We start from the raw sequence: 23,123 nt of genomic DNA on the forward strand, positions 1-23,123 counted from the left end.
CGGGCGGCCGCGGCTCTGGGGACCGGGTGCTCCCGGGCCCGGCCCTAGTCGCCCGCCCCGCCGCCCCGGGGCGCCATCGGGAGGACACGGAGCCGCGCGGCGCGAGAAGGAGCCATGGGCAAGTGCAGCGGGCGCTGCACGCTGGTCGCCTTCTGCTGCCTGCAGCTGGTGAGCGGGTGGGGCGCGATCCCCCGGCCGGGGACCCGGGTGGCCGGGGACCCGGGTGACCCGGGACCGGGGTGGCCCGGGGAGCCTGCCCCGCCGCGGGCCGCCGCCTCTTTGTGTGCGCTCCTCGCCGCTCAGCCCCGCGCTCCTGAGCACGGTCCAGTGCGCACCGAGCTGGGGCCCCGCGCCGGGGCTCCACGCGTCCTCCTGCTCTGCACGAGTGGCCTCGCGTTGGGGGTGCGCTCGGGGACCTTGGCTCTCTTGGGGCTGGGGGTGTGTCCGAGGCTGGTCTGTGCATGCCCTGCCCGCGTGTTTCCCTTCTGATCGCTGCTGGCGGGGTCTCTCTAGCTCTGGGTCTCTGCCTCTGGGCTCCGCCCCTGTGAGTGTCTCTCACAAAGTCTCTCTCTGCTCCCGTGTGTGTCTCTGGAGTATCTCTGGATATCTGGCCATTTCTGCTCCGTGTTTGTCTGGGCCGTGGGATCTGAGACTCCAAGAACACTCAGCGGTCCTTTGTGTTGCTTCTGCCTCCGGTCACCCGCCTGACTGGGTGGCCTAGGATGAATGAAGAACTGCCTCTCTGGGGAGGGTCATTGGGAACTGCTGCATCTACGGCCTGCCTGACCTAGCCGGCACCGGACCTACCCTGGGGCTTTGGGCTGTTCATGGTGTCCCCCTACGTCCCAGGAACCCTCTGTTCCTTCCGTAGAGGGGTGGGGTCAGGCACAGAGCTCTCTGGTACAAGTCGATGGGGACACTTAGGGTTCTGAGAAGAATCACAACGTCTAGGGGACGGACGCTATGCCTGACCCAGCTTGGGAAATGAGGTCTTTGACTCAGAAGGGCCAGCAGAGTGAATTTGAAGGCTAAGGGGAACCAGTTTTACCACTGAACTGTGAATTGGGAGGATGATCAAGGAGAGACTGGAGTCCCCGGCTTCCCTTGGAGCTGAGATCCAATATCTAGGGGCTCTGGGCTGTCTTTGAGGCAGTGGTGGGTAGAAACTCCAGGCAGGACTCAGGTCTGCCAGTGAATTGGGGGTGCCTCAGGCCTCACTCCTGTGGGCCACATCATTAGGGTCTTTGGTCTGCATGCCGCTCTTGTCCTCCTCCCAGCAGGTGCAGAGGATAATGGAGACTGAGGCTTTGAGCAGGATGTGCAAGTGTTCTGTCATCTCGTTTCCTTTTTGGGGACACCAATCCCCAAACCTGCCATCCGTAGCATTTTCCTTTTGGGCCATTGTAGGACCTCTTCTTCCCCAGGTTTGGAACCCTAGTGATGTCCCCTCACAGGGACACTTGGGCCTCCTGTCTGCCAAGTGTCCATCCCCAAGGGTGGTGGAGGGGATTAGTCACCACCAGGTAGTTTAGAAACTCCAGAAGCGCAGAAATGGCCTGTTTGGTTCCCTGCTAAATCCCCAGCAGCTGGAACAGCGGCCTGCACTTCATTAATATTTGTAAACTAAATGAAGGAATCGGTTATTTGGCAATTCTGGGCTGGTAGTAGAAATATTCTCCTTTATCTACTTTGAAGAACATAAAATGCTAAGAAATCTTCAAACTTTTCAGAGCATTCCTTTTCTTTGTTTTTAAAAGATTTTTATTTTTTAATTATGTGTGTGTGTCTGAGTGCAGGCAGGTGCCTTTGAAGTTCAGAAAAGTGTGTCAGAGCCCCTGGAGCTGGAGTTACCTGCAGTTTCGAGTCACCTGATACGTGTGCTGGACCAAACTCAGATCCCCTGGCCGTGGAGTGGGTACTCTTAACCAACACCCCCCCCACACACCCAGCCATCTCTCCAGCTCCAAGGATTCGTTTCCTGCTTTTGTTTGTTTTAAATGTGGCTCTCTGTAGTTCAGGCTGGGCTTAAACTCTCTGCAGTTCTTCCTGCTTCAGCCTCCTGAGTGCAGGCATTACAGGCATGAGCCATCATACCCAGATTAATTTTCAAACTTTAGACTACATTTTTTTGTGTTTTTTTTTATGGCATATCTTTTCTAAATAATTCTTTTTATTCAAGAAAATAAAAGAAACTGCAAGAATGCATATACACCTGTTTCTCTAAGGCCATGAACTAGTTTCCTAAGTTGCATTGTTTCATTCAAGTAACAAGCCCTTAGAGAGTCGGGGATCGGTAGAGCAGACCCGTCACCCCCACGTAAAGACTACATTTTTTTGAACAGGGTCTCCCTGTAGCCCTAGATGGTGTAGAACTTGCTATGTAGACCAGGCTGGCCTGGAACTCAGAGATCCACCCATCTCTGCCTCCTTTTGGAGTGCTGGGATTAAAGGTATGTGCTACTTACTACTCCTGGCTAAACTATATTATTTTAAGCTTAACAAGTGATGTGCCTATATTAAGAAATGAATAAATACTCCTAGAGCAGACTATGGAAGCAAGTCTTCTTCTTCCTATGCGTGGTGCTCTCCCCAAAGGTGGATCTGTTAGCAGTTTATCTTGTGCCCATTCTCAGCTGCTGATAATAGCTAGCTTTGGGGAGCATGTACTTGGTACCAGCTTCCTTACGAGCACTTTTCCATGAGTTAACTCATTTAACCTTCTTTGTGACCCTGTGATGTAACTTACTCAAAAAGTGCTATAGGAGCTGGGATCCAGGCAGGAGGCCAGACTCCTCTGTTGCCTTATTTATAGCATAAGAAGCTGCTGGGGGTGGGGTGGGGTAGGGAGGAGCAAAAGTGGTTCAGGGGTCTCCCAGCCTCCCAAGTTCTTACTGCAGAGTTCCAGCCACTCTTTCACCAGCAGGAAGCCCGCTTAGGCCTGGGTGGGATTCCACTTCTCCCACACCCTACCTGGGAGGCTTCAGCAGCTCCTGAGGTTTACATAAGACCATTTAGGAAGCCCTCCATGGAGGGACTTGAAGATCGGTCTCTTGGCTCTATTGCTCTGAGCTGATTGCAAAGAGGGTCCCTCCAGCTGTCACTCACTAACCCCCTGGAGTCCCTGCAGCCTGGCAGCTTCCAAAATGTGTTCTCTGGTTGTTGAATGCCTCAGCCTGAGGGGAGAGGGAGGCTCAGTTTTCTCATCCAAAGCACTGAGTGATTAAAGAGGCTGTTAGCTATTTTTCAGTTGAAAATGTAAGAGGAGAAACTATTGTTTTCTTTTACCAGCGGGTTTAAGCTCTATTGCGAAGCAAGCCGCTTCCATACCTTGGAATGTGTATGTGTGTATTGCTTGCATTACCTTTCTTTGTATCGGGCTGGGCTTGTTTGGGATGAAGGAGCAGAGCAGGAGGTGAGTGGGGTGTCAGGGGAAGCAGGTGGGGCCTGTGTCATTGACATAGACAAGTGTGGGGCTGAAGGTTAGGCTCTGGAGTTCGACCTGAGCCATCTGGATTCCAAGTCCCTCTGTTACTTCCTGGCTGTGTGATCTTGGGTGATTGCTTTCCTTTCTTTTTTTTCTTATTGTATTTATTTATTTTTTTAAAAATTAAATTAAATTAATTAATTTATTTTTGGTCTTTTTGAGACAGGGTCTCCCTCTAGCCCCAGCTGTCCTGGAACTCACTATGTAGACCAGGCTGGCCTTGAACTCACAGAGATCCGCCTGCCTCTGCCTTCCGAGTGCTGGGATTAAAGACGTGTGCCACCATTATTATTTATTTTTATTTTATGTCTATGAGTGTATTGCCTGCATGTATGTGAGTGCACCCGTGCGGTGCAATGCCTCAGAGGTCAGAAGAAGATGTTGGGATTCCCCTGGAACTGGAGTTAAGGGTGGTTAGTAGCTGCCATGTGGGTGCTGGGAATCGAACCCAGGTCCTGTGCAAAAGCAGTCCGTGCTCTTAACCGCTGAGCCATCTCTCCAGCCCCCTATTATTTTTATTTCATGTGTATCTATATATTACTTGCATGTAGGTAAGTGCACCCGTGTCATGTTGTGCAATGTCTGTGGAGGTCAGAAAAGGCTGTCAGATCCTCTGGGACTGGAGTTAAAGACAGTTGTTAGCTGCCATGTGGGTGCTGGGATTTGAACCTGGGTCTTCTGCAAGAAAAACCAGTGTTCTTAATTGCTGAGCCATCTCTCCAGCCCCCTTTTTTTAAAAAAAATTGTATTTATTATTATTTTTATTTTTTAATTTGGGAGTATATATATTTATTTATTATGTGTATGTGTGCTTACTTCCTGGGAGTAGGTTGTCTCCTTCCACCATGTGGGTCCAGAGGATTGAACTCAGGTCATCAGCTATTTATTATTTTTATTTTATGTGTGTGAGTGTATTGTCTGCATGTAAGTGAGTGCACCCGTGTCTTGCAATGTCATGGAGGTCAGAAGAGGGCTTCGGATTCCCCTGGAACTAGAGTTAAGGACAGTTTGTAGCCGCCATGTGGGTGCTGGGACTCGAACCTGGGTCTTCTGTAAGAGCAGTTGGTGCTCTTAACCGCTGAGCCATCTCTCATTTAAATTTATTATGTGTATGAGTGTTTTGCCTGCATATATGTAGGTACACTGTGTCATGCAGTGCCTGTGGAGGCCAGAAGAGCCCATCAGATCCCCTGGAACTGGAGTTACAGATGGTTGTTAGCCACCATCCATGTAGGTGTTGGGAACCAAACATGGGTGGTCTGTAAGAGCAGCTAGTGCTCTTAATTGCTGAGCCATCTCTCCAGACCCTTTGTTTGTTGGTTGGTTTTTGTTGGTTTTTTTTTTTTTTTTTTTTAAACAGGGTCTCCCTCCACAACTGGCTCTGGAACTCTCTGTGTAGATCAAGTTGGCCTCCATTTCACAGAGTTCCCTCTGCCTCTGCTTCCTGAGTTCTGGGATTAAAGGTATGCACCACCATGCCAGGCTGTTGTTATTAAGACAGTTTCACGTGGTAGCCAGGCTGGCTTGGATCTCACATATAGACCAAACTGGCCTGGAACTTGTGGTGATCCTCCTGCCTTAACCTCTGGAGTGCTGGGATTACGGATGTGCCACCATGCCTGGCCACTTCCCTTCTCTAAAGCATAGTTTTGTTGCCTGTCAACAGTTCCTGATTTTTTTGTGTGTGTCTGTACAAATGTGAATATATGCAATACCCAGAGAGGATGTTGGATCATCTGAACTGGAGCTACTGACGGTTGTTAGCCACCATGTGAGTGCTGGGAACCTTACTTGGGTGCTCTGCAAGAGCAGTTAGTGCTCTTAACTGCTGAGCTACCTCTCCAGCCCCCCCCACCTTACTTTTTGAGACAGAGTCTCTCATTGAAACTAGATCTCACCAGGTTGGCTGGCCAGCAAGCACAGAGATCCTCCTATCTTACACCCCTCTCTAAGGGGATCACATGCACAGGCAGCTGTCTATGACTTTTACATGGTGCTGAGGAGTTGAACTCAGATCCTCATGCTTGTGTGGCATGCGCTTTACCCACTGAGCCATCTCCGCCAGCTTGTAAGTTCCTGGTTATTAGGATTATTGTGGGGGTTGCACTCAAAATTATTAGCCGTGCCAGATAGAGGAAGCAGTTCATAAACTATACTGTGGAATTGTAGCCCAGATATACCCAGGTGTTCCTGTACCTTCTTCTGTAGGAAGCAGCAGGTTGTTGGGTGCTGAGCTGAGGGCCAGGGGGGCCTGTACTCCAGCTCTGTCCCTGACATCTTGCATATTTTGGCGTCTCTACCCAGTGCAGACCTGATTTTTCCATCTGTGAAATGGGAAGGACCAGAGGCTTGCCTTCTGGGGTCCTGCCAGCTCTCCCTGTCTGGGACTCTCTGAGAGTGTCTAGGCTGGGGTTGGAGTTTTGCGGTTCCCCTCTGTTCTACAGAACCTCTTGGGTCCTTTGGTCTCCTGGGTTCTTCTTGCTGTAGCATGTTGATGTCATTAATTCAGGTGACTCCCTAATTTTTATTCTTTTGCATATTTCCTCCTCTGGGCAAACTCTGCCTTTCCTTCCTCATTCATGTCCTTCCAGAACCTACCTGGCCACTGTTCTTCTGATAAGGGGATGAACCCGGGATGTTTGCCCCAGGGACTCATCATTGGTTTCTTCATCATCATCATTATCCAACTCCCCACTCCCCTACCCCCCCACCCCCATTTCAGGAGGCCTGTGCTAAGCACTTTATATGCATTACCTCATTTAATCAAATGAGCTTACATATGTAAAGTGCTTGGCAAAGTGCCTGGTACATGTTAAACGATCAATATACGCTAGCCATTTTCCTGCCTTTACCCTTCTTAGTATCATAATTCCACAGCATGAGATGGTGGTTTTATTGTCCCCTTTTTCAGATGAGGAAATTGAGGTTCCCCAGGAGGTTTGCCTGAGGTCACCAAGCTATTCTGTGGTAGAACGAGAAAGCCAGCCCATTTCTGCTTCTTGGAGAAGCTGTGAGCTCATACCACACCAGCCTCAGTTTCCTCATCTGAAACAAAGTTCTGATGGGCTCATGCATCCTGCTGTACTGTGAGCCTTGGGAGTGGGGGGTGTCGTCCCCCCTGCCATGGTGGTTCTTATCCCAGCTCTTTGACCTTGGGCTGATGCATTCTCCTGGGGCCACAGCTTCTTTCTCTGAGTAAGGTACCAGTCCTTACCACCTCAAAGAGTGGTAGAAAGGTTTTTCTTAGGTGCCAAGCACATAGTAGGTACTAAAATAATAATAATAATAATAATAATAATAATAATAATAATAATAATACTGTATTGATGCCATCTTTTTTATTCCCCTTCTGGAAAGCTCTTTGCTTTCTGGAAGGTGGTGGGTGGGTGAGGGGGGAAATACGCAGCTTCCAGCTGAGCTGCTGCGAGTAATGGCCTGAAACGTGGTCCAGCTGATGGATGTCGGTTATTAGCAATAGTTGTTGGAGGGAGGTGGCTGGGGGGGGCTTGTGCTCCACAGCACCTGCAGCTGCAGGCTTATGGCTTCTCCTGAGGGTCCCACTCTGTGCCTGGGGCTTGAGGTCCTTGGGCTGTCCAGGCCACTGGTGTCTTCTGTTCCTTAGTCCCCTGTGGACAAAATGAAGCTGGGAGATTCCATCATTTGGGCAGATGGGCAGACAGAGACAAGACAGCCCTCTGAGTAGCCTGCAATGAGCAGAGCCATGGGGAATGAGGAGGGCTCTGGGGACCAGTGGTGGTTGCTTTGCAGGGTGGGCAGGAGAGTGCCTGTTAACTGACGGTGAATGACAGGGGTCAGGAGCACAGCTCTGGGGTCAGACAGACATTGTTGCCACCTCCTCACCTATATGAAGTAGTCAAAACAAGGCACATGGCAGTTTTGGTGAAATGAAAGAGCCAAATGGGAACCTGGCCCAGAGAAGTACTCATGACCAGAGGCTATTTGCCTGTGGCTTCTCCCCACTTCGTCCTCCTCCTCCTCCTCCTCTTCATCCTCCTCCTCCTCCCCTTCTTCCTCCTCCTCCTCCCCTTCTTCCTTCTCCTCCTCCTCCTCCCCTTCCTCCTCCTCCCCTTCTTCCTTCTCCTCCTCCTCTTCATCCTCTTCATCCTCCTCCTCCCATTCTTCCTTCTCCTCCCCTTCCTCCTCCTCCTCCTTCTCTTCCTCTTCCTCCTCTTCCTCCTCCTCCCCTTTCTCCTCCTCTTCCTCCTGCTCCTCCCCTTTCTCCTCCTCCTGCTCCTCCCCTTCTTCCTCCTTCTCTTCTATTTTTGTTCTTTGAGACAGGATCTCATGTATCTTGAGCTAGCCTCAAATTCTTGATCCTCTTGCCTCCATGTCCTAAATGCTGGGATTGTAAAAGTGCATCACCATGCCCAAGTCTTCATTTCTTTATGTGGAAAATATGGGGCTCCATGGGAAATAATCCCATCCTTCTGTGTGCTGCCTGCTATGAGCCAGGCGCTTTAGGTTCATGTCCCTTGGTGCTATCTGGTTTATCCATGGATCCATAATAGTAGGTACAGGCTGGGCATGATAACTTATACCTGTAAGCAGCATTCAAGAGGCTTGGGCAGGAGGATTGCTGGGAATTCCAGGCTAGCCTGGGCTACAGAGTGAGCCTGTCTTTTTTATTTATTTATTTATTTACTATTTATTTATTTATTTATTTATTTATACCATGGGGGAGCACATGTGCGTTATGATGCATGTGTGGAGTTCAGAGGGAAACTTACATGAGTTGGTTCTCTCTTCCTACCATGTGGATCCTGGGGCTGGAACTCAGGTTGTCAGGCATAGTGATAATTAGCTTTATCTGCTGAGTCATCTTGTCGCCCCCTTTCTTACTTTTTCTGGTGTGTGTATGTGCTTGTGTATGTATGTGTTGCCTGCATGTGTGTGAGTGCACCTGTGTCATGCAATGCTGTGGAGGTCAGAAGAGGGTGTCAGATTCCCCTGGAACTGGAGTTAAGGACGGTTTGTTGCCTCCATGTGGGTGCTGGGAATCGGACCTGGGTCCTCTGCAAGAGTAATCAGTGCTCTTAACTGTTGAGCCATCTCTCCAGCCCCCTATTTTTTTTTTTTTAATCTTTAAAATTTTATGTGTGAGTGTTTTGCCTGTAAGTACCACATGTGAGCAATGCCGGAGGAAACCAGAAGAGGGCGTTGGATCCCTCCCCTGGAACTGGACTTAAGGATAGTTGTTAACTGCGGTGTGGATGCCGGGAATTGAATCTGATCCTCTGTAAGAGCAGCCAGTGCTCTTAACCCCAGAGTGAGATTCTATCTTTAAGAACAAAAACAAGCTGGACACGTGGGCACCTTTAATTCCAGCACCTGAGAAGGAGAGGCAGGCAGATCTCTGAGTTTGAGGCAAGCTAGGTCTATGTAGAGAGTCTCAGGCCATCCAGAGTTACATAGTGAGACCCTGTCTAAAACAAACCGACAAAACAAAACAGCAAAAGGGCTAGCAAGATGGCTCAGCAGGTACAAGAGCTTACCAAGTAAGCCTGGCAACCTGAGTTCAATTCCTAGGAACCACGCAAAGGTGGAAAGAGAGGACTGACTCTATAAAGTTGTCCTCTGATCTCTCCATACCCCCTCACATCATATATACAAACATCATCATGATCGTCAACATCATCATCATCATAAAGGGCTGGTGAGATGACTCGGCAGATAATGGCAATTGTCACCGAGGCTAATGACCTGCATGCATGATCCCAGCACCACATTAACTGGATGTGGTGGTACATGCAAAGTCAGGAGGTTAAGGTAGAAAGAACAGAAGGTCAAGGTTATCCTCAACTACATAGTGAGTTTGAGGTCAGCCTGGGCTACATGAGATCCTGTCCAAAAATAAATAAATAAAAACTGGATCCAAGCCATGGAGTAGAGCTGGGGTTGGAACTGGAGCTGAATCCCAGTGTCTTGTCCTTTTCTTCCTGTCCTGGCCTGGAGAGGGACAGGGTTTAATTCAGAGATTGATGGAGAGCCTGAGGCAGCAAAGCACACCTCCTTTCTCAGGATACTCACTTCTGTCAGCAGGGTGGGAGGATGAACACAGAGGTTGGGGATGAGCTGTTAGCTGTAGTGGTGTGTTTCATGGCTTATCCTGGCCTCCTGGCCCTGCATCTCAAACCAGCTAGGGGATCTTGAACTTAAGATCTGGCTGGCTTTGGGTACCAATTCTGCCTCTTTGTAGTGGATGACCTTGGGCAAGACACTTAATGTCTCTGAACTTTAACCTACACTTTCCTAAGCTAGGATAGCTATAACCTGGTTCTACACTGTTGGGAAACTTTTTTTTTTTCACTTTTATTTATTTATTTTTTTATGTGTATGAGTGTATTGCCTGCATGTATGTGAGTGCACTTGTGTTGTGCAATGCCTTGGAGGTCAGAAGACCTCCTGGAACTGGAGTTAAGGACAGTTCATAGCTGCCATGTGGGTGCTGGGAATCGAACCTGGGTCCTCTGCAAGAGCAGTCAATGCTCTCAGCCATTTCTCCAGCCCCTGGGAAACTCATTTTTTAAAATTTTATTTTGGTCTTTTTGAGACAGGGTCTCCCTGTAGCCCCAGCTGTCCTGGAACTCACTGTGTAGACCAGGCTGGCCTCGAACCCACAGAGATCGCCTTCCTCTGCCTCCTGAGTGCTGGGATTAAAGGCGTGTGCCACCACACCCGGCAATTATTTTTATTTTATGTGTATGACTGTTTTGTCTACTTGTATGTAAGTGTACCACGTGTGTGCAATGCCCTCAGAGGCTAGAAGAGGGCATCAGATCCCCTGGAACTGGAGTTAGGACAGTTGCTAGCCATTATGTGGTTGCTAGGAACCGAACCTGGATCCTCTGTAAGAGCAGCCAGTGCTCTTAATCGCCAAGCCATCTCTCCAGTCCCCAGGAAACTCCTTTGAGATAAGATATGCAGAGCTGGAGCTCACAAAGGTCTTGAACCCTTGAATGCTTAGGATAGGAAACAGAAGGTTCTTTGACTCTGAAAGTACTTGGGGCAGACACTAGATCCTGTCTCTTCCTCCACTGGTGGAAGGCCTGGTGAAGCCGCAGTTCTGTTTAGTCGTGTGTACTTGATCTCCCTTGATCTGTGAAATGGGATAATAACAGCAGCCAACTCCCAGGGTTGTAAAGAGTGTGACCTGAAGCTGGGCTGTCTCATCTTGGGGTATGAATAGATCCCCAGCTGTGACTCAGAATCCTGGGGTCCTGATACCCACTTGCCAGATTTCATTTTCCCCAGTGAAACAGGGAATTGGAGAAGGGTATTGAGCTCCAGTATTTTCAGACTATAGAGTCTCTGCAGGGGTGGATCACTGTGAGTTCGGGGGCAGCCTGGGCTACGTAGTGAGTTCCAGGACAGACTGGGCTATAGACCCTGTTTCAACCTCTGACTTTTGCCCCCTCCCCCTCAAGTAAAGCCAATTGGCTCTCCAGGGGTGAGCTGATAACCAGGTGGTGTGTTGCCCGTCCACATCTGTGATTATGTGTGCAGGTTGGGTGACTTCTTGGACATGTAATAAATCTAATAATGAGCCAGGTTTCTGGAATCACCAGATGCCACATCTTAAGTGCCAGCAGCATAAAATGCTATCACAAATAATGAAGTGTGTTCTTAGGTCCCTCTGCCTTGAGCCTGCTTCTTCCTGACCCCACCCTAAGGCAGGACCTCTTGGAGGTCTAGGTCCCAGAAGCAGAGAAACAGGAGTATGGGGGCATTTTACCCCCTGCTTGAGAAGAGGCAGCCTCAGCTTTTCAGAATAAGGGTTCACACCTAAGTCTCTTTTCTTTTGGGAGGGGGGCAGGTTCTGCAGCCCCAGCCTGAACCAGAGATGTGGGTTTTCAATTACACAATTAAATGCACAATTAGGCATAATTACCAGTACTTCGAGCCCAAGACTGCTCATAATAGGCGTGTAATCTACTGCAGCCTCTGTTTATACTACTCAGTGCGTTCCCTAATGATGCTGAGATGCCTTCACACTGCACTGTTGTCATGGAGACGAGCCTGTCGCCACCATGCAAAGCTGACAAATAGTGCTCTGGTCCTGGGCCCTTGGATTGCTTCCAAGGCCTCTGCAGATACCTTGGGAGTGGAGGGGCCACTCAGGTTGGTCAGGAAGGCAAGTTAGTCCTTCCTGTCTTTCAACGCTCCTCCCTATACAAGCCAGCCTTGGAGCCAGCAGGTAGTCCCCAAGGGGAGCTTCAGGCCCCACAGAATCCTCCAGCTACTCAGTGGTAGAAGGTCCTGTGGAAATCCATCCCAGCATCTCGTAGTCACAGAAAAGCCAAGGTCTGGACAGTTCTACTATACTTGGCATTCAAATGTACCTGACTCTGTGACCTTGCACAGTGGAACTCTGTTTCCCAGTAAGTAAAACTGACCATGGAGTCTCTGGGCGTGGTGTTCTCTAATAGAGATTTACTGGGCTTTTAAGATGACCCTGAACTCCTGATCCTGGTTCTGCCTCTCAGGTACTGGGGTTTCACCACCTACCTGACCCCTTTTTTGGTTTCGTTCTATTTTTCTATAGTTAAGAATGTTGCTGGGCTTGGTAGCCCACGCCTTTAATCCTTGCACTTGGGAGGCAGGGGCAAAGGGATCTCTGAATTCAAGGCCAGGCTGGTCTACATAGTGAGTTCCAGGCCAGCTGGGGCTACAGGGAGACCCCATCTCAAAAAGACACCCCCCCAAAAAAAGGATATTGTTTAGTGTGTGTGTGTGTGTGTGTGTGTGTGTGTGTGCATTCATGCCATGGAGCATGTGTGTGAGGGCAGAGGAAGAGAGTTTGTTCTCTCCTTCCACCTTTATGAGGGTTTGCGGGATCAAACTCAGGTCACCAAGCTTTTACCTTTAACCACCAAACCATCTGACCCAACAATATTATTTATGAATAACCTACTATGTGCCAGCTCCTGGGAACACAGATGGGTCAGACAAAGCAGGCCACTTAATGGATGGTGTTGTACGGGAGACCTTCGATCTGTCTGTAACTAGTTTTCTTTCCTTTCTTTTATGGTGCTGATAATTGAAACAGGACCTGGCTCCTGCTAGGCGGGCTCTGTACCGCTAAGCCACGCTCCCAGACCTTTTAGTGACTTCTCTATAATGCAGGAGCAGCCTGTTCCTTGCAGGGTCCCTGTTGGTGTTCCCTGTCCTAACTGGCACTAAGCGAGCTGTGTGCAGGCACTAGACTGAAGTTTATCTGCCCTGTGCCGACCTTCAGCATTCATCCTGTTGTTCCCACTTGGTGGATGGAGCAACCAGAGGCACCGAAGGCTTGTTAAGAGCCTTGTCCAAGGTCCTGACAGTGGGTGACAGGCAGAGCAGGCATCCAACCACCAGGTGTCTCACCCCCATGGGTGTGTCACTTCCCTGGAGTCTCCTGCTGGTTTTCCTTAGAGAATGAGACACTTGATTGGAGGGACAATTACTCACCTGGCATAGCTCGGGACTCTTCTAACTTTTTGATTCCCTAATTGACAGGAGAAAGGCCAGCTTTTTCAGAGGGACTGTCAAATGTCAATTCCACCCTGGCACTAACTAGGAAGACAATCCCAGAAATGATCTGTGACTTGCTATTCTAGTTTGCTTTCTGTTGCTGTGATAAAACTGGGATCAGGGGCTGGAGAGATGGAGATGGCTCACTGGTTAACAGCACTGGCTACTCTTGCAAAGGACCCAGATTCAGTTACCAGCACCCACATGGCAGCTAACAACTATCTGTAACTCCAGTTCTAGGGGCTCTGACACCTTCTTCTGGCCTCCGAGGGCATCTTCACAAACATTTATGCACTCGTATTTGTAAATAGAAATAAATCTTTTAAAAACTCACGAAGGGGCTGGAGAGATGGTTCAGCAGTTAAGAGCACTGGCTGCTCTTCCAGAGGACCCGGGTTCAATTCCCAGCACCCACATGGTGCCTAACAACCATCTGTAACTCCAGTTCCAGGGGAATCTGATGAACTCTTCTGACTTCCATGGGCATTGCAAGACACGGGTGCCCTTACATACATACATGACAATACACTCATACACAAAAAATAAAAACAATAAATAAAATATTATAAAAAGAAAATATAAAAAAAAAACCTCGGGGTCTGGAGAGATGGCTCAGTAATTAAGAACACTGGTTATTCTTTCAGAAGACCTGGGTTTGAATCCCAGCACCCACATGGCAGCTAACAACTGTCCATAACTCCAGTTCCAGGGGATCCGATGGCCTCTTCTGTCCTCCTTGGGCCTTGCACGACACGGGTGCACTTACCTATGTGCAGGCAATACACACATACACGTAAAATAAAAATAATAAATAAAATATTAAAAAAAGAATATCTTAACAAAACAAAACAAAACAAAACAACAACAACAAAAAAACCCTCAGGAAAACCAGAACCCAAATCAACTTGGGAGGAGATGAGGAAAGGATTTGTCTTAACGGTCCATCATGGCAGGAACCTGGAGGCAGGAATTGAATGAAGCAGAGACCCTGGAGGAATGCTGCTCACTGGCTTGCTCTCTGGTTTGTTCAGCTATACAGCCCAGGCCTACCTGCCTAGGAATGGTACCACCCACAGTGGGCTGGACCCTTCTACATCAATTAGCAATTAAGAAAATGCCTCACAGACATGCCCACCAGCCAAGCCAATCTAGGAAATTCCTTGATTGAGGTTCCCTCTTTCCAAGTGACTCTGGGCTGTGTCAAGTTGACAGCCGAAATTAACTATGACACTTGTCCAAGTCACTGTGCAAGTCAGGGGTAGCATTGGAAATGGGACCTAAAGTAAGTTTGGGACACTTTTCTCGGCCTTCCTCATAGCCCCATCAGTCTGTTATGGTGAGAAGGTTTTATTGTTATGTGAGATAGGCTGTCACATAGCTCAGCTGGCCTCAAACTCACTATGTAGCTGAGGATGTCCTTGGACTCTAGATCCTCCTGCTTCTTCAGTCTCCTTAATGCTGAGATTACCAGTGTGAGCTGCTATAGGGAGAGAGGGATTTTACCAGTGGTGTATGTGAGTTTGTATACATTCAAAATTGCACACTACTGCCGACCCAAGCATTTACAGGGCAGATTGTGGCGCGTAGAGATTTGTGGATCAATAAACATCCCTTCCCACTTCCTCCCTCTTCATTTATTCACGAACTCTGAACTCCCTGGCTCCAGAGAAACTGCCTGGAAGAAAGCAATTAGAGTATAATTAGAGCCACTCCTATCATCCGCTGTGTGGCAGGGGTTGGGCAGCCCTGGGAGTTCCCCGTAGCCCCAGCTCCTGCAACAGCCACTCAGCTCCCTCTCACTCCTGGAGACAGGGATACCCTCAGCAGCAGGGGCAAGGACCATTCTCTAGAGGTATTGAAGCACTCAAGTGCTGCACGCTCTGGAGAGGAGGGCTCTCTGCCTTGCATGCAGAGTTGGGCATGCCTAGTTAGAGAAGACCTCACGTTCCTGTGTGCTGAGTACTTGACTTCACCCTGCCAGGGATCCCCAGCCAGGCATTGCAAGAAAACTAAAAAGCCCAGTGTGGCTCCTGCTTTCCAGAAAGGCTGCTCAGCACATTGTAGTGAATGAAGACTACCAGGAAGGCAGGAAGTTATAAATCACCTGGAGGGAGCCATTTACCAGTCGAGGCTCTTGTTCATTGCCAGATGATTAATAGTAATAATAAACTGGGTGTGGTGCGCTGGCCTATATAATCCCAGCTCTCTGGGGACCAAGGCAGGAGGGTGGAGAGGTTGAAGCCAGTCTAAGCTACATAGTAAGACCGTGCCGCACGCAAAACAAACAAAACAACAGAAGTAGCACTTGGGAGATGGGGGCAGAAGCTAAAGGCTAGTCTCAGTTACATCGGGAGTTTGAGACAATCCTGGGCTATGTGAGACCTTGTCTCCAAAGCAAACAATAGCAATAAAAAAGTAATAGTAAAGGTACCAGTGATCAATACTTAGGGGGCATTTCTGAGAACAGATCTGCTGCTCTTCCCCACATGGTGTCCCACCGACAAAGAGTAACTGCCAGGATTCTGTGTGCCTCCCTCCTCTGAGGAGCAAGAACAAGGACAGTACCCACTTCTCCAGACCTTCCCCTCCATGTCTGTTTCCTCACTTCTGTGGTAACCCTGAAAAGTACAGCCATCATATAGATATTGTCTCAGATGGACAAATGGGGAAACTGAGGCTCAGGACATGAAAAAAATCTGCCTGAGAGAACAGTATGGTTCAGGACTCTAACCCAGTTGTTCTGGGCTCCTGACCCTTGGCCTTTGCACTCTTCCTTCTTAGGGTATGTTGACTCTGCTGCCTTACCCTCTTCTGCAGGTTAGGTTGGGTCCTAGTCATCCTCGTCTTGCTTGCTGAGACACTGTGCCCTTCCTTGCAAAAACACCCCCTTTCCTCTTTCTCTTGCCCTGTGATGGCTAAACACAATGGGGGGCCCTTTCTCTGGTCTGGCTCAGCACCCCTAGACTGCTCACTGCCTCCAGCTGTCCTGGCAAAGGAAGGCCGAAGCCTGGAGAATGAGAGACCCTGGCCTCTTGAGGGGAGGTCACCATGGCTACTAAGACTAACCATGGAGACAGCCCCCTAGCCCTTAGGCTGAGACCAGGAAGGTGTGTATGGCCTCCTAATGGGGAGGGAAGAAAACAGCCATCTGGGACCCAAATGGACAGAGAAGGGATGATAGCCTGGATGGGGTCAGAGAAGAGACTTGGGGTCGATGGTCAGTGGGCCCTTTCTTGGGAATGGAGGAATGGGGGCAGGGGCACCTGGAGACAACCTGCTTTCTTCCCTTTCCCTGACCCACCTGAGGGGAAGTTGCCATGACAACCAGCTCCCCATCATTGACCTCTCTGTGGGACCTTGCCCCCTTTCTCCAAGTGACAGATGGTCACCCTGGCAACAGGCCTTGTGCCCAACAGGGGCCTGTGACTTCCTGTGGCCCCTCCCTTTCACATGGGAAGCTACATTGTGCAGCTCTGTCCAGCTGGAACAGAGTTGTCTCTGCAGCAGGAAGCTTAACCTGCCCCTCACCAGTCAACCTAGTCTCGGTCCTCAGCAGCTGCCAAGGGATCTTAGGAAAATGCAATATTGATCCTGCCTCCCTCCTCCTAAAACCTGAAGTGACTCTTCATTGCCTTCCTCAGGAAGCCGTTCTCACAAGCCTGAGTGTACATCAGAATTTCCCAGAGGGCTTGTATAAATACAGATTTCTAATTGGGGTGATAGTGCATGCCTGTAATTCTAGCACTTGGGAGGCAGAGACAGGCAGATCTCTGTGAATTCAAAGCCAGCCTGGTCTACATATTGAGTTCCAGGACTGCTGGGGCTACAGGGAGACCCTGTCTCAAAAAGACCAAAATAATAATAATAATAATAATAATAATAAATATTAAAAAGCAGAAAACAGAGGTTGGGTGTGGTGGCACACACCTTTCATCCCAGCACTTGGGAGGCAGAGGCAGGCGCATCTCTGGAGTTCAAGGCCAGCTTGGTCTACATAGTGAGTTCCAGGTCAGCTGGGGTTACAGGGAGACCCTGTCTCAAAAAGACCAAAAAAAAAAAAAAAAAAAAAAAGCAGAAAACAAAAATGCAATCAGTATCTAGCTCTGGCCCCCAGAGTTTCTGGTCTAGTAGGTCTGGGGTGGGGTTCTACAATTTGTGTTTCTGATAAGTTCCTGGATGGTGATGCTGCCTATGCTTGTCCAGGTACTGAGCATGAGAATCACTGACTTAGACTGTGGATACTGAAAGTCGGCCCAGTCTCCATTACTAGTCTTTTTTTGTTTTAATTACAATTATTTATGGTGTGTGTATGTATGGAAGCAGGTGACATGACACATGTGTCCAGGTCAGAGGACAACTTGTAGGAGTTGGTTCTCTTCTACCATGTGGGTCCCAGGGATTGAACTCAGGCTTGGCAACAGGCACCTTTACCCACTGAGCCATCTCACCAGCCTTCAATTTCCAGTCTTTTTTTTAAAAAAAAAATGTTTATTGTTTGTTTTTATGTATATGAGTCTTTTGCCTTCATGTATGTAAGTGTACCACATGTGTGAAATGCCCCAGGAGACCAGAAGAGGGTATCGGATCCCCTGGAACTGGAGGTTACAGAAGGTTGTGAACCATTACATAGGTGCTGGGAACTGAATGAATCTGGGCCCTTTTTGAGTGCAGCAAGTTCTCTGAACCACTGAGCCATCTCTCTGTCCCTCAACTTGCCACCATATCCCCGTCCCCAGGCTCAGCCATGCCGACCTGAGCACCCAGGTCCTTCCACAGCTCATTGCTTTTGGATTCACTGTTCCATAGGCCAATCAATTCATCCATTGCTCCTTGACTCAGTCTCTACCCCTCACCAAGGTACATGGAATCTCCATAGACTGTGAGCTCCTGTACTCTTAGAGACATACCTCAGAGGCCGGCACCAAGCATAGCTCTCTGAATGCCCTTGATGACTTGAGTTCATCCCAGTAGCTTCATGACTCATTTGGCTGGGGAGACATTCACTGGTGCTCTGTGTGTGCCAGGCACTGTGCCAGGTGCTGAGGTTTAGTGGCAGAAGAAGAGTTCCTACCCATGTGGACTCAGGTCTTAGGAGTGGTCTTGTGGGGACACAGTGAATGCTGTACCAGAAAAGATAAGAAATACAGGGCAGGGGTTGTAGCTCAGTTGGTAGAGTACTTGGCTAGCATGCATGAAGTCTGGGTTTGATCTCCAGTTCTGTATAAACTGTAATCCTAGCACTCAGGAGGTTCAGAAGCTCAAGGTCATCCTCAGCTGTAACAACAAGTTCAAAGACACCCTGGACTACAAGGAGTCTTATCTCCAAAACCAGTCGGGTATAGTGGCACATACCTTTAGTACCAGCTTAGGAGGCAGAGGCAGATGGAAAAATGTGAGTTTGACTCTATCCTGGTCTATTTAGCAAGTTCCAGGCTAGCCAGGGGTATACAGTGAGACCCTCCAAACCAAACAAAGGGGAATGGGGCTGGAGAGATGGCTCAGTGGTTAAGAACACTGGTTGTTCTTACAGAAGACCAGGGTTCAAATCCCAGCACCCACATGGCAGCTAACAACTGTCTGCAACTCCAGTCCTAGGGGATCCAACAGCCTCTTCTGACCTCCGAGGGCTTTGCACACACGGGTGCACTTACCTAAATGCAGGCTGTACATGCATACACATAACATAAAAATAATAAATAAAATTAAAAAAAAATAAAACAAAGGGGAAGCTAGATGGCTGGGGTTTGGGGGGTAAAGACCCTTGCTTCACAAGCCTGGCTCTTGGATTCTGGAACCTATGTAAAAGCAGAAGGAGAGAACTGACTCCACAAGTTGTCCTCTGACCTCCACAATTGCTGTGGCTCATATCACGTGCACACAGACACAGAGAGAGAAATGAACGTGCCATGGAGGGGGTTTCTTAGATACCCTTGGAGGTCAGCGTGAAGCTAACTGGTCTGCAAGGAGGGCATAGACTTTCCCCAGGCCATTGTGTTTGTTTCTTGCTCCAGCTGACCCAACAGAGGAGTTCACGGGGCCACAGCTAGCATGTGGTGAAACTGGGACTTGAACCTGGTATTCTTGTTATTGAGTCTCTTCAACCCTTGGGGCTGTTCCAGTGTGGCCCAAGACTCTCCTTTGAAAATGTCCCCGTGAGGATTTAGCAGTTGGCTTATGACAGATACCATGGCCCCTTACAGGGGGCCTTTGCAGTACCAGGATGTTAGGATGCCATACCCTGACATCCTGTGGCTCTAACCCCTTGCTGCTGAATGAGAGATCCAAGGATCAGGGAGATGTAACAGAAGAAGTCTATGATCTACCCTCCCTTCTAGATCTCATAACAGATACTCAAGGCCCCTGTCCAGGCTGCCCCAAGCCCCTTCAGCAGTACCATTTAACAGCTGAGTCCAATGGAGGCAAGCTAACTCCTAGAGAGAACAAGCACTGCTATTGCTCACAGGGTATCCTGACCTGTGTATGAGATTTACCAGAAATAACAAAACTGTCGAGGCCTGCCTTTCCCAGATGCTCAGAGATGCTTTTCCTCTGGGGCAGGACTCCACAGAGTTGGAGAAATGGAAACTCTCAGCCTGGCTTCCAGACCAGTAAGCCTGGGATTGGCAAGATGGCTCAGTGGGTAAAGGCGCTTGCTGCCAAGGCTGACAACCGGAGTGTAATCTGTGGAACCCACGTCGTAGGAGAAAAGAACTAATTCCTGCAAGTTGTCCTTTGATCTTAAGAGAAAATAGAATATATTTTATGTAAGGATGTTTTGTCTTAGTTTATAACATCTGTTTGTTTTTTGAGACAGGGTCTTGTTACCCTGGCTAGCCTAGAACTTGCTATGTCGCCACCAAGGCTGGCCTCATTCTTGCAGTTCTCTTGACTGTGCCTTCTGAGTGCTAGGATTATAAGCGTGATCCACTATGTTCTGACATAAAAATGTTCTGACATAAATATGTGGGTCTCCATTGCTGCTCTTTTCTGGTCCCGACGTCTCCAAATGTTAAGAGAAAGTCTGGACTTGGATGTTGGGTACAGGCAGAGGCTCCCCCAGAGGCCTGATCAACCTCAGGTACTGCCAGCTGCTTAGCCTGTCACTGCTTGTCTGCTGGTCAGCAGTCCCACAAGCCATCTGAGTCCCCATGCTGCCACTAGCTGTCATCCCCAAGACAGGCCACCAGGGATAAGGATCCCTCTGTTGAAGTGAGAGGCCCAACATAGGAATCACACTGTGGTTGTCAACTGTGACAGGCTGGGCTTGTTGGAGCCTGTGCTCATCCAACGGGAAGTGGGGCCTGGGTAGGGTGGAGAGGCAGTTTGCGAAGGCTCCCTAGGACCAAGTGCTTGATTGAGGGACCCATGCACACTCCCCCAGCTGTCTTGTGTGGTGATGAGGTCTCTACGTCTCACAGAGGAGGAAGCTATGGGTATTGCTCTCTGTGTCTGCTTCTTCCCCATCCTGAGCACCGGTCAGGTGCTCATCCTGGTCCCCTCATCCATAAAATAGAGATGGAGATTAACCTGCGTGCCAGAGCTGCACCACACCTGGCACTTGGTTTTCTTTGTTTAGTTTAGTTTTGTTTTGTTTTTCTTTTGGTCTTTTTGAGACAGGATCTCTTTGTAGCCCAGCTGGTCTGGAAGTCACTGTGTAGACCAGACTGGCCTTGAACTCACAGAGATCTGCCTGCCTCTGCCTCCCAAGTGCTGGGATTAAAGGTTTGCACCACCATGCCCGGCCTTTTTAAGTTTTAAAAAAATAAGTATTTTGGGGCTCAGTCATTAAGAGCACTGACTGTTCTTGAAGAGGACCTGAGTTCAATTCCCAGCACCTCCATGGCAGCTACGAATCATCCTTAACTTCAGTTCCAGGGGAATTGGAAGCCCTCTTCTGACTTTTGCGGTATTGTCCGACACGGGTACACTCACACACACGTAGGCAATACACTCATACACATGTGTATTGCCTGCATGTGTGTGAGCACCCATATCCTGCAATGCCCGAGGAGGTCAGAAGAGGGTGTTAGATCCCCTGGAACTGGAGTAACAGATGGTTGTTAGCTGCCATGTGGGTGCTAGGAATCAAACCAGGGTCCTCTGCAAGATAGTCAGTGCTCTTAACCACTGAGCCATCTCTCCAGTCCCTTGACTCAGAATCTACTCTGTAGCCCAGGCTGACCCTGATCTCTTGAACCTCCTGTCTCAGCCTCCCAAGTGTTGAGATTACAAGTGTGAGCCACTGTGTGCTCAGCTTCGCATATTTATCTAAGGCCCTGCAAGCAATGACTAGAGTAATGGCGGCCTGTATGCACCATCACCAGGATCTGAGGTGCAGTTGTTATTCCTGTCGTCAAACTGGTGGACAGAGTCCTCCCAGGCCCAGGGTCCTGGAATATGAGAAAGCCCCTGGCAGCATCCCTCCAACACAGGCCCAAGGAGGGGAGGGGTCCTTTGGGTTCCATCCCTGTCTCCTTTCCTCATTGCCTCAGGAGAGGACAGGGAAGCCCGTTTAGAAAGTAGTAGGCTCATGGCATTTCTAGCAAGGATCCAGACAATACCCTTAAGAGATATAAGCTTCCTCAGTGGGTGGGTACTGTCGATTCCTCTCTCAGTTCTAGGCAACTGTGGACGAGAGTCTGCTGCTCAGCCTTACTCTATGGTCTTGTTATTTCTGGGTAGGGTCCATGGGGAGCAGGGGCAAGAGGCCTGCAGTCAGGAGGTCCTGAGGAAAAAGTTATAACATTGCCAGACATGGTGGTGCACGCCTTTCATCCCAGCACTCGTGAGGCAGTGGTAGGCGGATGTCTGAGTTCAAGGCCAGCCTGGTCTACAAAGTGAGTTCCAGGCCAGCTGGAGCTACGAGGAGACCCTGTCTAAAAAAAAAAAAAAAAAAAAAAAGGTTATAGCATCGTAGACAGTACTTTAAAAGAAGGGTTCTACCCCACCGGCACCTACGACCTCAGGAAGGGCCTCAATCATGGAGAGAAGGTTGACCTGCTCACCTTACAGGACAATGAGTATGGTAAGGGCTGGATTCCCCAGCCAGAGGCCCTGGTGGAAATCCTCAGCGGCTCTGTGACCTTGGCCAGTTACTTCGTGTGTTAGTTTCCCCAAGCGCAAAGATCTGAGTCTCTGCCTGGCATGTTTTATGAAGATTAAATGAATCAAAGCTTTCTAGAACCAGAGAGATACTTGACATACAGGTGTTTAGCTGTTTCTACTTTTTCTGGCATTTGAGAACTGAAGTGTGATGCCCCCTGAAATGAGCCCAGCCCAGTGTTGGCACATAGTAGGCCCTAAGAACCAGGCCTCCCCTACCCACTGCATTCTGGCCCCCTGTGTAGCCAGCACTCTCCTCCTCAGGTTCTGCCAGCACCCTGGCCCAGGGCCAGGAAATGATTGCTAGAGGTGACTGGGCTTCCTCCTACCCCTCTGGTTGTCCTCTTTAATCTCCAGACCTACCCAGGAGATGGTGCAGGGCAGACTGTAGGTGTCTGGTTAAGTGCTTGGGCTGGGATCAGGCAACCTGGCTTGCTGCAGATCTGTCCCTCTTAGTTCTGAGATCTTGGGCTATAGACTACCCTCCCTAGAAGAGTGGAACGATGACCCATCCATCATTTGCAGTTGTGAGGGCTAAATGAGATGATCCACACCAAGTGCTTGGCACAAAGCCTGGTGCAGTCGGGTGCATGCAAAATCCTAGACATTGTCATGCCTGTGCTCAGGTTCAGAGCAGAAATCCATCAAGCCCAGTCACAGGGTGTCCCCGTAGGATGCCCCATGCAGCCCTTCCTTCTCCCACAGTACCGTCTCATGTCTTGTGGCATGTACTCCAGTGGGACCAAATGTCATCAAATGATGCTTTTCAAGGACCTGACTTGGGCCAGACTGGAACAGAGCACCCCATCCCCTATGACTGGTAGATACCCAGGGAAAGTGGGTGTGGGGTGTGGGACACTCCTTCCATTTATTATTGAGTCCTTCCTGCCAGTGACACCTGTAGAGATAAACAGACCCTCAGCCTGAGGAAGGCAAAGGCCGCACAGAGGGAAGGGTGCCAAGAGGACAGGCCCTTTGCCTCTCAGGGCCTCCGCATCCTCATCCA

General features: G+C 49.3%; 1 protein-coding gene across 3 annotated transcripts in view; it reads left to right on the plus strand.

Moving 5' to 3' along the window:
• Positions 1–23,123, plus strand: part of Nkain1 (sodium/potassium transporting ATPase interacting 1) — a 45,641-nt gene continuing 22,518 nt past the window's right edge. Inside the window, exon 1 of one of the 3 annotated variants that reach the window (XM_008848280.1) lies at positions 1–168. In XM_008848280.1, the coding sequence (XP_008846502.1) occupies positions 115–168 (54 nt within the window). In that variant the 5' untranslated portion in view covers positions 1–114. The remainder of the gene's footprint in view (positions 169–23,123) is intronic. The other 2 variants (XM_008848287.2, XM_008848303.1) reach the window with 2 other exon arrangements.

This window comes from Nannospalax galili, unplaced genomic scaffold (assembly GCF_000622305.1).
Source record: "Nannospalax galili isolate Female #2095 unplaced genomic scaffold, S.galili_v1.0 scaffold111, whole genome shotgun sequence".
In the NCBI taxonomy this organism is placed as follows: Eukaryota; Metazoa; Chordata; class Mammalia; order Rodentia; family Spalacidae; genus Nannospalax; species Nannospalax galili.